This window comes from Trichechus manatus, unplaced genomic scaffold, assembly GCF_000243295.1.
Source record: "Trichechus manatus latirostris isolate Lorelei unplaced genomic scaffold, TriManLat1.0 scaffold00085, whole genome shotgun sequence".
Taxonomy (NCBI): Eukaryota; Metazoa; Chordata; class Mammalia; order Sirenia; family Trichechidae; genus Trichechus; species Trichechus manatus.
In genome coordinates, this window is record NW_004444021.1 from 9230788 (window position 1) to 9242824 (window position 12037).

Consider the following 12037-nt stretch of genomic DNA (forward strand, 5'->3'; position numbering starts at 1 on the left):
TCCACACCGAACTTGTAAGAGGATCCGTTCTGTTCTGAGATGTCCAGGGAATGGAGTTTTTCATCCTTCTTGGGGCTTTGCTTCCTTTCTCATAAACTTCAGAATCAAAGAATGCTTGCAGATGTTTGACATGGGGATACATCTACTGCCTCTGTCCTGTCGAGAATGGTGATAAACCGGTGGTTGTCTGTTTTGTAACCCTTATAAATCTACTTTGTCATTCCTCTGCATCCTATTTAGACTGAGTCATCTGTGTTCCCTCTTGATTGTTTTACAGAACAGGCCAGTATTTTAATGTAATTTTGTTAAGTTTTTGTTTGGTGAGTTTAATATACTTCCCTTCTGCTACCAAGATGTGGCTTTGTCTTCTAACAAGCAGCTATGGAGTGTCTGTGGTGTGCCAGCCACTGGAAGTATTAGGCTGCTACTCTCAAGGAGCTCACAGTGTAGTGGGGGAACCAAATGTAGCCCAAGGAATGTAATCACTTCTGTATTTATTTTCTTTGAGAGGGACCTTTAAAAGCTGGGGAAAAGATGCAAGCTGAGTGTGGGCACTGAAGAGTAAGATAGAACTTGAGAGCTCCAGAGAAATACCACCTGAAGAAGATGGAGCAGGCCCCTGAACAGGCTGCAATAGAATCTTCCAGGGAGGGGTCGTTAAGATCTTTAAAAGAAATCAAGGAAAGAGACATAATGAGGAAGGCTGGAAAACAGCTAGTCTGCCTAAATTACGCCTTCTCTTCAGGCTGTGGCAGTAGGTAAGTTAGAGAGGAAGAAAGTTAAGATAAGAGGACCAGTTAAATGGCCAGAGAAAGGAGAGCGTGTTCCATTTGCTTGTCGTTTCTTCTAAAAGACCATTTTACTTTAAGTAAATTCTTTGAATAAAGAGATTGTTAAAAATGTTGAATCCATGCTTAATATTTGGGACCCTTGGTTTTTCTAATCTGGAAAAAGAAACTTTGAAGTCGTTTTCAGCAATAACATCATTATATCTGTTCTCAGACCAGCACAGCTGTCAGCTTGGAATAGTGCAGTTGGCCTGTGGACATTTGTGGCAGCAAATGTAGGGAAAAGCGATATTAAAAAAAAAAAAAAGTTATTTTTTCTTCTATCTCTTTGGATTGTGACTCAGTCGAAAGTAACAGTGTAAGGAGCTTGCTCAATACTTATTCAAATTTACCTCTTGGTTATCCAAATGGGTACAGTATTGTGAGAATCAAGAGAAGGTATTGCTGCCTTCTAATAGTGGATCCCTGGTGGTGAAGTGGTTAAAAGCTCAGGCTGCTAACCAAAAGATCGGCAGTTCAAATCCATCAGGCACTCTTTGGAAACCCTATGGGGCAGCTCTACTCTGTCCGATAGGGTCCGCTATGAGTTGGATTCAACTCAGCGCCACATAACAGCAACAATAAGGGTTCTAATGATACATAAACCTGAGAACCCAAGACTGACACATTGCTACTAATCGTGCAATAGTCATTTAAACGAGAATGGTAAAATAACCTTAAGGAAATTTTGTAGTGACTAGATCAGGAGTAGAACCCAGAATCCTGCCTCAGTTGTTTTGACTAAGTAACCTTTACTTCTAACCCTATATTTAAAACGAAATAGAAAGAAATGCCCATTGTGCGTCTAGGAATACTGGAAGGATCTGTACAGACATGTTTGGGCTTTCTTAGACTTTTATGAGCATGTTGGATAAATATACTCTTTATCTTTTTGTTATTTATTTATTATACTTTCCCATCTTGATTTTCCCTTTTAAATTGTTAAACATTTCTGACAGAAAAATTTTCTTTAGGGGGGAGCATATTAATAAATATTAAATAATATATGTCATCTCAGTTGCAGTGATTTAGGTATAAGATATTTTAGGCATGACTCATACTTTATAAATAACAGTACATATTGAGAGTTTTCATTTCTTGATTTACTGAATTCAGTTAAAGAACATAAAAGAGAAAATAATCAGGTTTGCATGTATTTTTTCATAAAGAGCCAGCAGAGGTACATTTTCAAGTTACGATGGGCCAATAAACAATATTTTGGTACTGGTGCAGTGGTTATGTTTGATACTATGACAAAATCCTGTAACTATGGGAATCTCAAAGAATGCAATCAAGTATGCATTCATTGCCCCCTTGTGGCAACTTGTAAGGAAAGCTGTTTTCTTTCAAAAATCTTGTTTTGATGTGGTCATTTTTATTTTAGCTCAGTTGACCTATAGTACATGGCTTGGTCCTAGATACAGGTTGTTCAAGTATATTCTGTGTTCTGGACTCTAAGTATGCTTATTGGAATTTATATAAAAAGGTGTCAGTCCTCAAAAAAAGCAAATAAAATACATATACTTTTTAATTGTTAAGGACCCATTAATGGAATATTCTTACATAGGGAACCAGAGTTTTCTAGGTATAAATAGTGTCAGAATCTGCTTTCTTTATACTGTGTATCTTGATGTTTAAACCCAATAAAAATAACTAATTTCTAATTGGACACTAGCTTAATGCAAGGGCAAATACACTCAGTACTATTTAAACAAAATAAACTGTGTGCTGCTTAATCAGTGTTGCCATGAGAACTTTGACAAAGGGTAATGGTTTTATACAATTTTCTGGGTGGATCTGGCTAGCTCTCTGCAGGGATAGAGAGTGTTCACTTCCATATTTAGTCTACTATTTTGAAAAGGCTTCCCTCTCCAACTCCTTAGGCATGTATTCTCAGTGATATCTTACAGACTGCATCTGTTTATCTTTAAATTATAAATGCAGTGTGATCCAAATTCAGAAAGTGTACTTTTGGTTGGAAACTGTGCAGATGTGAGGATAGCACTTCTAAGGATATGTAAAAATTGAGAACATGTGGAAGATATTACAGCAAGGAATGAAAGAATTTGGATAGAGGCAAAGCTTGAGACCATTGTAATTATAGCTGGGGAAGCCAACAAATTTCACTAAGGCATCAGTGAAAGACAAATATCATTCTACATTTAACAGCTTTAGTGTCATACAGTAATTTCCATCTAAAACATGAAAAATGACTGCAGAAGATTGGGCCACAGTGTTGCCCACCTCAGAGCCTGAGAAATAAGACAAGCTGGTTCAGCATCATAGGAGCTGATCTCATAAGAAGGGCCATGTTTTCTTGAAAAGGTGGCTCTCAGGATCTCTCTGAGTGGGAGTGGAGAAAAATCATCCACATATTTCCCGTATGGCTGACAGCCATCTCCAGCCTAAGAGGTCCAATACAGAATTCCTTATTTGCACCCTGCTCCCTGCACCCACCCTATTCTGTTTTTCCTGCAGTCTTTTCCATCTTGTTGTTGTCAGGTGCTGTCGAGTCAGTTCTGACTCATAGCAACCCTAGGTACAACAGAACATAGCGACCTTATGTACAACAGAACATAGTGACCCTATGTACAACAGAACATAGCGACCCTATGTACAACAGAACATAGCGACCCTATGTACAACAGAACGAAGCACTGCCTGGTCAGTCCTGCGCCATCCTCACAATTGTTTGAGCCCATTGTTGCAGCCACTGTGTCACTCCATCTTGTCCAGGTCCTTCCTCTTTTTCACTGACCCTCCACCTTACCAAGCATGATGTCCTTCCCCAGGGACCAGTCCCTCCTGATAGCATGTCCAAAATATGTGAGATGAAGTCTTGCTATCCTTGCTTCTAAGGAGCATTCTGGCTGTACTTCTTCCAAGACAGGTTTGTTTGTTCTTCTGGCAGTGCATAATATATCCAATAGACTTTGCCAATGCCATAATTCAAATGCATCAATCTTTCTTCGGTCTTCCTTATTCATTGTCCAGCTTTCCCATGCATAGGAGGCAATTGAAAACACTGTGGCTTGGGTCAGGTACATCTTAGTCCTCAAAGTGACATCTTTGCTTTTGAATGCTTTGCAGAGGTTTTTTGCAGCAGATTTGCCCACTGCAATGCATCATTTGATTTCTTGACTGCTGCTTCTGTGCGCATTGAATGTGGATCCAAGTAAAGTTAAATCCTTGACAACTTTAATCTTTTCTCTGTTAATCGTGAAGTTGCTTATTGGTCCAGTTGTGGGGATTTTTTCTTTATGTTGAGGTGTAATCTATACTAAAGGCTCTAGTCTTTGATCTTCATCAGTAAGTGCTTCAAGTTCTCTTCACTTTCAGCAAGGAAGGTTGTGTTATCTGTATAGGTTGTTAATGAGCCTTCTTCCAATCCTTATATCACGTTCTTCTTCATATAGTCCAGCTTCTCATATTATTTGCTCAGCATACAGATTGAATAAGTTTGGTGAAAGGATACAATCCTGATGCACTCTGTTCCTGATTTGAAACTACACAGTATTTTCTCATACTGTTCGAATGACTGACTCTTGGTCTATGTACAGATTCCGCATGAGCACAATTAAGTGTTTGGGATTCCCATTCTTTGCAATGTTATCCATAATTTGTTATGATCCACACAGCTGAATGCCTTTGTGTAGTCAATAAAACACAGGTAGACATCTTTCTGGTATTCTCTGCTTTCAGCCAAGATCCATCTGATATCAGCAGTGATATCCCTCATTTCACATCCTCTTCTGAATCCAGCTTGAATTTCTGGCAGTTCCCTGTTGATGTACTGCTGCAACCATTTTTGAGTTATCTTCAGCAAAATTTTACTTGCGTGTGATATTAGTGTTATTTTTTAATAATTTCTGTGTTCTTTTGGGTCACCTTTCTTTGGAATGGGCACAAATATGGATCCCCTCCAGTTGGTTGGCCAAGTAGTTGTCTTCCAGATTTCTTGGCATAGGTGAGTGAGTGCTTCCAGTGTTGCATCTGTTTGTTGGAACATCTCAGTTGCTATTCCATCAATTCCTGAAGCCTTGTTTTTAGCCAGTGCCTTCAGTGCAGCTTGAACTTCTTCCTTCAGTACTGCTGGTTCTTGGTCATATGCTACCTCCTGAAATGGCTGGATGTTGACCAATTCTTTTTGGTACAGTGACCCTGTGTATTCCTTCCATGTTCTTTTGATGCTTCCTGCATTGTTCAATATTTTGCCCATAACCAAACCAAAAACCAAACCTGTTGCCATCAAGTTGATTCTGACTCACGGTGACCCTATATGATAGAGTAAAATTTTGCCCGTAGAATCCTTCAGTATTGCAACTCGAGGCTTCAATTTTTTTTCTTCGGTGCTTTCAGCTAGAGATACGCTGAGTGTGTTCTTCCCTTTTTATTTTCTAATTCCAGGTCTTTACACATTTCATTATAATACTTTGTCTTCTCAAACCACCCTTTGAAGTCTTCTGTTCAGCTCTTTTACTTCATCATTTCTTCCATTTGTTTTAGCTGCTCTACGGTCAAGAGCAAGTTTCAAAATCTCTTCTGACATGCATTTAGGTCTTTTCTTGTGTTTTTAATGACCTTTTACTTTCTGCATGTATGATGTCCTTGATATCATCCCACAACTTATCTGGCCTTCAGTCATTAGTGTTCAGTGCATCAAATCTGTTCTTTAAATGGTCTCTTAATTCAGGTGAGATATACTCAAGATTGTACTTTGGCTTTCATAAACTTGTTTTAATTTTCTTCAGCTTGATTTGAACTTGCATATAAGCAATTGATGATCTGTTCTGCAGTTGGTCCCTGGCCTCGTCCTGACTGATAATATTGAAGTTCTCCATTGTCTCTTGCCACAGATGTAGTCAGCTTGATTCCTGTGTGTTCCATCTGGTGAGGTCCATATGTGTAGTCACCATTTATGTTGTTGAAAAAGGGTATTTCCAATAAATAGGTCATTGGTCTTGCAAAATTCTGTCATGGAATCTCCAGTGTCATTTCTGTCACCAAGGCCATATTTTCTAACTATCGATCCTTCTTCTTTGTTTCCAACTTTCACATTCCAATCACTAGTAATTATCAGTGCATCTTGATTGCATGTTTGGTCAATTTCAGACTGCAGAAGTTGGTAAAAATCTTCTATTTTTTACCTGTGGCATTAGTGGCTGGTGCATAAATTTGAATAATAGTTGTATTAACTGATCTTCCTTGTAGGCATATGGATATTATCCTGTTACTAACAGCGCTGTACTTTAAGGTAGATCTTGAAATGTTCTTTTTGAGAATGAACACGACACCATTGCTTTTTTTAATTTGTCATTCTTGGTATAGAGTACCGTAAGATTGTTTTTTTCAGAATGGCCAATACCAGTCCATTTCAGCTCACTAATGCCTAGCATATCTATCTTCAAGTTTTCCATTTCATTTTGACAACTTCCAGTTTTCCTAGATTCATACTTCGTACTTTCCACGTTCCCATTATTAATGAATGTTTGCAGGTGTTTCTTCTAATTTTGAGTCATGCTGTGTCAGGTCTCGAAAGCTTTACTCCATCCACGTCGTTAAGGTTGACTCTTCTTTGAGGAGGCAGCTCTTCCCTAATCGTATTTTGAGTGCCTGCCAACCTGAGGGACTCATCTTTCAGCACTTTGTCAGACAATGTTTTGCTGCTATTCATAAGGTTTTCACAGGCCGATTTTCTTAGAAGTAGATCTCTAGGTCCTTTTTCCTTGTCTGTCTTAGTCTGGAAGCTCCATTGAAACTGGTCTACCATAAAGGACCCTGCTGGTATTTGAAATACTGGTACCCTAGCTTCCAGCATCACAGCAACACACAAGCCAACAAACTGACAGATGAGTGATGGCTTACATCTTATTAAATCTTCTGTCTTATTAAATGGCAACTCAGTCCTTCCAGTTGCTCAGATTAAAACCTTGGAGTCATCTCTGACTCTTCTCTTTCTTAAACACTCCACTTCTAGTCTATCAACAAACCTTAGTGATTCTGCTTTCAAAATATACTCATAATTTGACCAACTCTCATCAGCTTTACCATTAACATTCTGATCTAAGCCACCATCTTCTTTCACCTGGATTACTGTAATAACTTTCTTGCTTTTATCCTTATTGTTGGAGAAAGATGATTATAACACAGCACCTGCGCAATCATTTTAAACTTAAGGGAGAGTGTGTTCCCCCTTTTGATCAGAACTCTGCAGTGGCTCCTCATTTCAGAGTAAAAGCCAAGGGACCATGCAATATTGCCTTGCTACTCATCTGATCTCGTTTTACTGCACCATCACCCTTGTCCACTCTACTCTCACCACACTGCTTCCTTGCTATTTCTGGAGCACACCAAGATTCTCTTACCTTGGCCCTTGCATCTGTAATGCTCTTTGCATAGATACCCTTATGGCTTAATCTACTTCTTTTACGTTTGTGCTAAAATATCTTCTTATCTATGAAGTTTGCTCTGACCCCATGTATTAATCGATAGTCCTCTCTCCCTTTTCCACAGCCCCTGATCCTCTGGCCCCATTTATCTCCCTTTACCTGTTTTGTTACTAACCCTAAAAGTTTATCACCATCTAATGTATATTTGGAGCCCTGGTGGCACAGTGGTTAGAAGCTGTGGCTGCTAACCAGAAGGTCATCAGTTCAAATCCACTAGCTACTTCTTGGAAACCCTATGTGATGGTTCTCCTCTGTCCTGTAGGGTTGCTGTGAGTCAGAATTGACTCGATTGCAGTGGGTTTGTTTTTTTGTTTTAAGGTATATTTACTTGTTTATTATATATTTATTATTTGTCCTCCCTAGAATGTAGATCAGCACAATGAGGGCAGAGAATTGGTCTGTTTTGTTCACTCTTACCTCCCTAGGATCTAGAGCATTATAGGCGCTCTATAACATTTGCTAAATGAATGAGTAATGGTGGGTAGCAGATTGCAGATGGGCAGTTCGGGAGCAAGTCTGACTGGGGTCTATTCCTGCCTCTTGTCTTTTTCTTTTCTTTCCAGCCTCTACTCTTAATGGTTGTATAATTTGGGCAAGTTATTTAGTCTCTTTGGACTTCAGTTTCTTTACCTGTAAAATGAGGATACTCATTGTACCTTCTTCATAGGATTGTGGAAAAGGTTAAATGAATTAATATGTATAGTTAGCGTGCAGTAACTTGTTGAGATGTGTTAGCTTTTATTGCTGAAGTGTCTTTTGGGTGTATGGTAGGTAGACCATTTTTGGTGTAGTCCTGGACAACCTGCATCAGAATCTCCTGAGGTTTGTTCAGAATGCAGCTTACTACGCTCCAACACAGAAATCTCAGGAGGGTTCTGAAAGATCTACGTTTCATCAAGCTTTCTATGTGGCTTTTTGCATGTTACAGTCTTAGAATTATTGACTAGAGGGAGGAGTAATGGACAAAGGCTGGAGAACGTGAACCTTGAGCACGAGGAAGGGTCAGGATGAGAAGACCAAACTTTTGTACGCATGTGTATGTGTCTGGGGGTAATGCGTGGGGCTGAGAAATGGGAACTGAGAAGAAAACTGGCCCTCTGGATTTTAAAATGATCTTGTTCTGAGGAGAGAGTCAGTAGCTATGTCTAATTATTTTCCTGTCCTTGGCAGTGGGATGTTCTATGACGGGAACCACACATATCTCATTGAGCCAGAAGAAAATGACACGTCCCAAGTAAGTGCTCCTTTCATTTGCTGTGACAGAGGCTAGGGAAGGCAAATGCAAATGTTGTTCCTGAGAACTTGTCCCCCCACTTTTTCCCTCTACGTTATTCAGTTTTCACATTTTTTGGAGTCTGGATGGTAAATATGTGTTTTTTAATCAAATATTGAGTAAGTGAAAACCCCAAAAGGATTGTTGTTTTTTCTGTCTCCTCTTGTTCCCTTTATGTTGGAAATACGTTCCCTCTGAGATGTTCTGAATCCTCTGTAATCTGCTTTGATCAAATCCATAGATACGTGGCTTTCTGCTCCCTCTTTTGTCCCTACATTCCAGGTTTTTCTCTTGCCCATTGCCTTTAAGGCCTTGTGCTGATGAAGTTTAGAGAAAACTTATTCTTAATTCTGTCCCTTGCTTTAGTTGAAACTTTAATTTTCTACAAATTATAAAATTTGAGTTAATACTAATTAGAGTTAGTATTATTGACTACAGATGAACAGAAGACACTTCCATTCTAGCTCTATACACACAAGTATTCTTCCTTGTATCATGCAACATTGGTCAAATAAACAGACAAGCAAATAATTCTGAGGTAACATACTTCGTTTTGCCACCCATAAGCAATCATGTTTGAGAAAACTGTATAATATATTATTTCTGAGTACCCACTGCTGGCTGTCCTGTCACTTAGCTTGACAGTGTGAGTTTTTAAGGCAATGTGAAACTTGCTCATTTATGATATTCTAAGAAAAATTAGTAATTGAATGAATCCAGATAAAATTATTTGCATGTTCACTAATTGTTCTTAGAATAGAAGTGTGACTTTATCTTTTGCTTTTTCACAGAGCTCTGTATAACACTTGAAATTTGGAACAGGGTCTGCTTTAGGAGTCCATGTGTACCAATCATCCTGTTCCCCAAAACTGGAAAGGTGTTTAGCCCTACGGTCTTTGCCTAGCGAAGCCATTTGGCTCCTAACAGGGACAAGGATGAGTGGAAAAGAACCAGTCATAAAAAACATTAACCCATTTTCTCAGATGTCACTCTCCTTTGGGGAATTGGTGCATTCATTTATTTTCCATTACTGCGGGCTTTGGCTTCTCTGTTCATGAAGGCATTTTGCTTCTAATTGAATATCGCTCTGGTGTTGGAGAGAATACAGGAGTGAGTTGGAGGAGTTGTCCAGTGGCTCCTCTCCTCTCCTCTCCCAACCCTGGAGAATGCAGTTAAGCTGCAGTTCTTTAAAGGACCTCAGCTTCTCCACCTTTGATTGCCTGAGGCCATGAGACCCCTGGTTGTACATGCTTAATCTCTGTTGCTCATGTCATTTCAGGAAGATTTCCGATTTCATTCAGTTTACAAATCCAGACTGTTTGAATTTCCTTTGGATGACCTTCCATCTGGTATGATATTCATAGAGTGATTTTCTTTTTTTAAAGGTACAACTTCAGTAGTTAATTGTAATGTTTTACAAGTAATCTATATGTAGACTGTCATTAGCTCATGACTTCTGATAGGATTTCTAGAGGGAAAGTCAAGTCACATGGAGATGGAGAATACAATGCAAACTTACCTCAGGTTTATAATGGATGAGTCTGGAAAGATGTGGTTTGAGTACAATGAAAGAAACATTTAAGATTATAAGTCTCAAAGTCAGGTCGTTATTGTTGTTGGCTATCATCGAGTTGGCCCTAATTCATGGTGACTCCATGCACAGTGAGATTGGTCCATTGTGATCCACAGGGTTTTCATTGGCTGATTTTCAGAAGCAGATCGCTAGGCCTTTCCTCCTAGTCTGTCTTAGTCTGAAAGCTCTACTGAAACCTGCTCAGCATCATAGCAACATGCAGGCCTCTGCTGACAGATAAGTGGTGACTGTGTATGAGGTGCATTGGCCAGAAATTGAACCTGGGTCTCCCACATGGAAAAATTCTGCTACTGACCACCACTGCCCTTCAAAGTAAAATACTAAAGGAGAAGTAGTGTTAGAGTAATTTATTGGTGAAATACTGGCTCTGGAAACGTAGGAATGAACACTTAAATCTCAGTTTTGGCAACAGCTCTTTGAAATCAATATTATTATTCCCATATTTCACATGAAGAAACAGAGGCTCAGTGAGCTTGTCTCTTTTGGTGTCCCACAGCTGGTAAGGGACAGAGTGGGGGTTTGGATTATGGCACCAAGAAAATGTACCCTGGGAGAGAGAAACAGGGAAGATGGAAAAATTACCAGCTAATTGGAGCAAGTCTGAGAGCATGTCATTCATAAACTGCTTAAGAAAGTCACTTAAAAGTTTATATTATCTCCTTATTGGAAAATGAAATAAATGTTCTCTAATGTCCCTTCTTCCCTAAAATAAGTTATTGACTCTTTGACCTACTGCAATTCCCCTAAAGAGAAATAATACTCTCCCTACTTCTCTCCTGTGATCAAAGGTATAGCAAATCCTGTTATAGAAGTCATTATTTTTAAAAAATAAGCAAATGAGCACATAGATGCTCTTACTTTACACAGACTCTCAGGACAGTTTCTTCAGTTACCTTATGAAACTTTTCAAATCCGTGTTATGGGAAGAAAATAAATCATGACTAGCTGCCTGAGAATAAAGCTACAATTTAATAGGTATTACTGGAAACGGTAAGCATCAATTACTATTTAAAGAACTAAATAAAGATTCCCCAGAGAAGTTTGATTGTAGGCTTCTATGGTATAACCTTATTTTATTTTTTATCTTTGTCTAGGGTTCCTTTCCCACAGAGACTTTGGAAATGTTGGCAGCTTTTGCTGTTATTAATCATGGTTTTTAAAGAGATTTTTACTTTGAAAAGTCAACTCTACCTCAGTTTCTAGCATTCTGTTCTCATCAGAAGCTAGCACCCTTGGACTGTTAATTATAAGAATGACATTTGTCTCACAAGATGCTTAAATTTACTATGATAAATGAGAAGAAAACCAGAAATAGAAAAATAAATTTCAAAACTATAATTTTTATGAAATAAGCTGAAAATTATGCTTATTTATTTCAGGTTTAATAAAGTTGAACTGGGTCCTCTATTAGCGATTATCAGAACTTTGATCTTGCTGTGCATTGTGTATCTCCCAGAGATAGACATATAATCAGTGGTTCTCCAAAACTTGTTTCATTGTAGAACTTTTTGTTCTTTTATATGCACATCTGTTAGGACTAATGCTCGTAAAAAGACATTTCGGCTTATTTCCTATGGACGTTTTCCTTAACATTCAATTTAAAAAGATATTATATACTGTGAAGTACACAGATCTTAAGTGTACTATTTGATAGTGTCTATAGAATCCATAGTAATTTTTTTTTGGTATTGGTCAAGCTAGGTATTTATCTATCTTATTGATGTCAAAGAAGCAATTTTTGGTTTCACTTTTTTCTATTTAGATGATTTTAATTTGTTATTATTTTTCTAGCTTCTTAAGATGGAAGCTTAGATCACTAATTTTAAACTCTTTTTTCTTTTCTAATATTAGCATTTAAAGCTGTGCGTTCCCCTTTAAATACTACCTGCTTTAC

At 38.4% G+C, this 12037-nt stretch overlaps 1 protein-coding gene across 8 annotated transcripts in view; it reads left to right on the forward strand.

The window, feature by feature from the left end:
- The window catches only part of ADAM22 (ADAM metallopeptidase domain 22), a 228855-nt gene that overhangs the window by 148866 nt on the left and 67952 nt on the right, over positions 1–12037 (forward strand). For all 8 annotated transcript variants that reach the window (XM_023736074.1, XM_023736073.1, XM_023736069.1 and 5 more), the window contains 2 exons: positions 8447–8510; positions 9829–9898. In XM_023736074.1, the coding sequence (XP_023591842.1) occupies positions 8447–8510; positions 9829–9898 (134 nt within the window). The remainder of the gene's footprint in view (positions 1–8446; positions 8511–9828; positions 9899–12037) is intronic.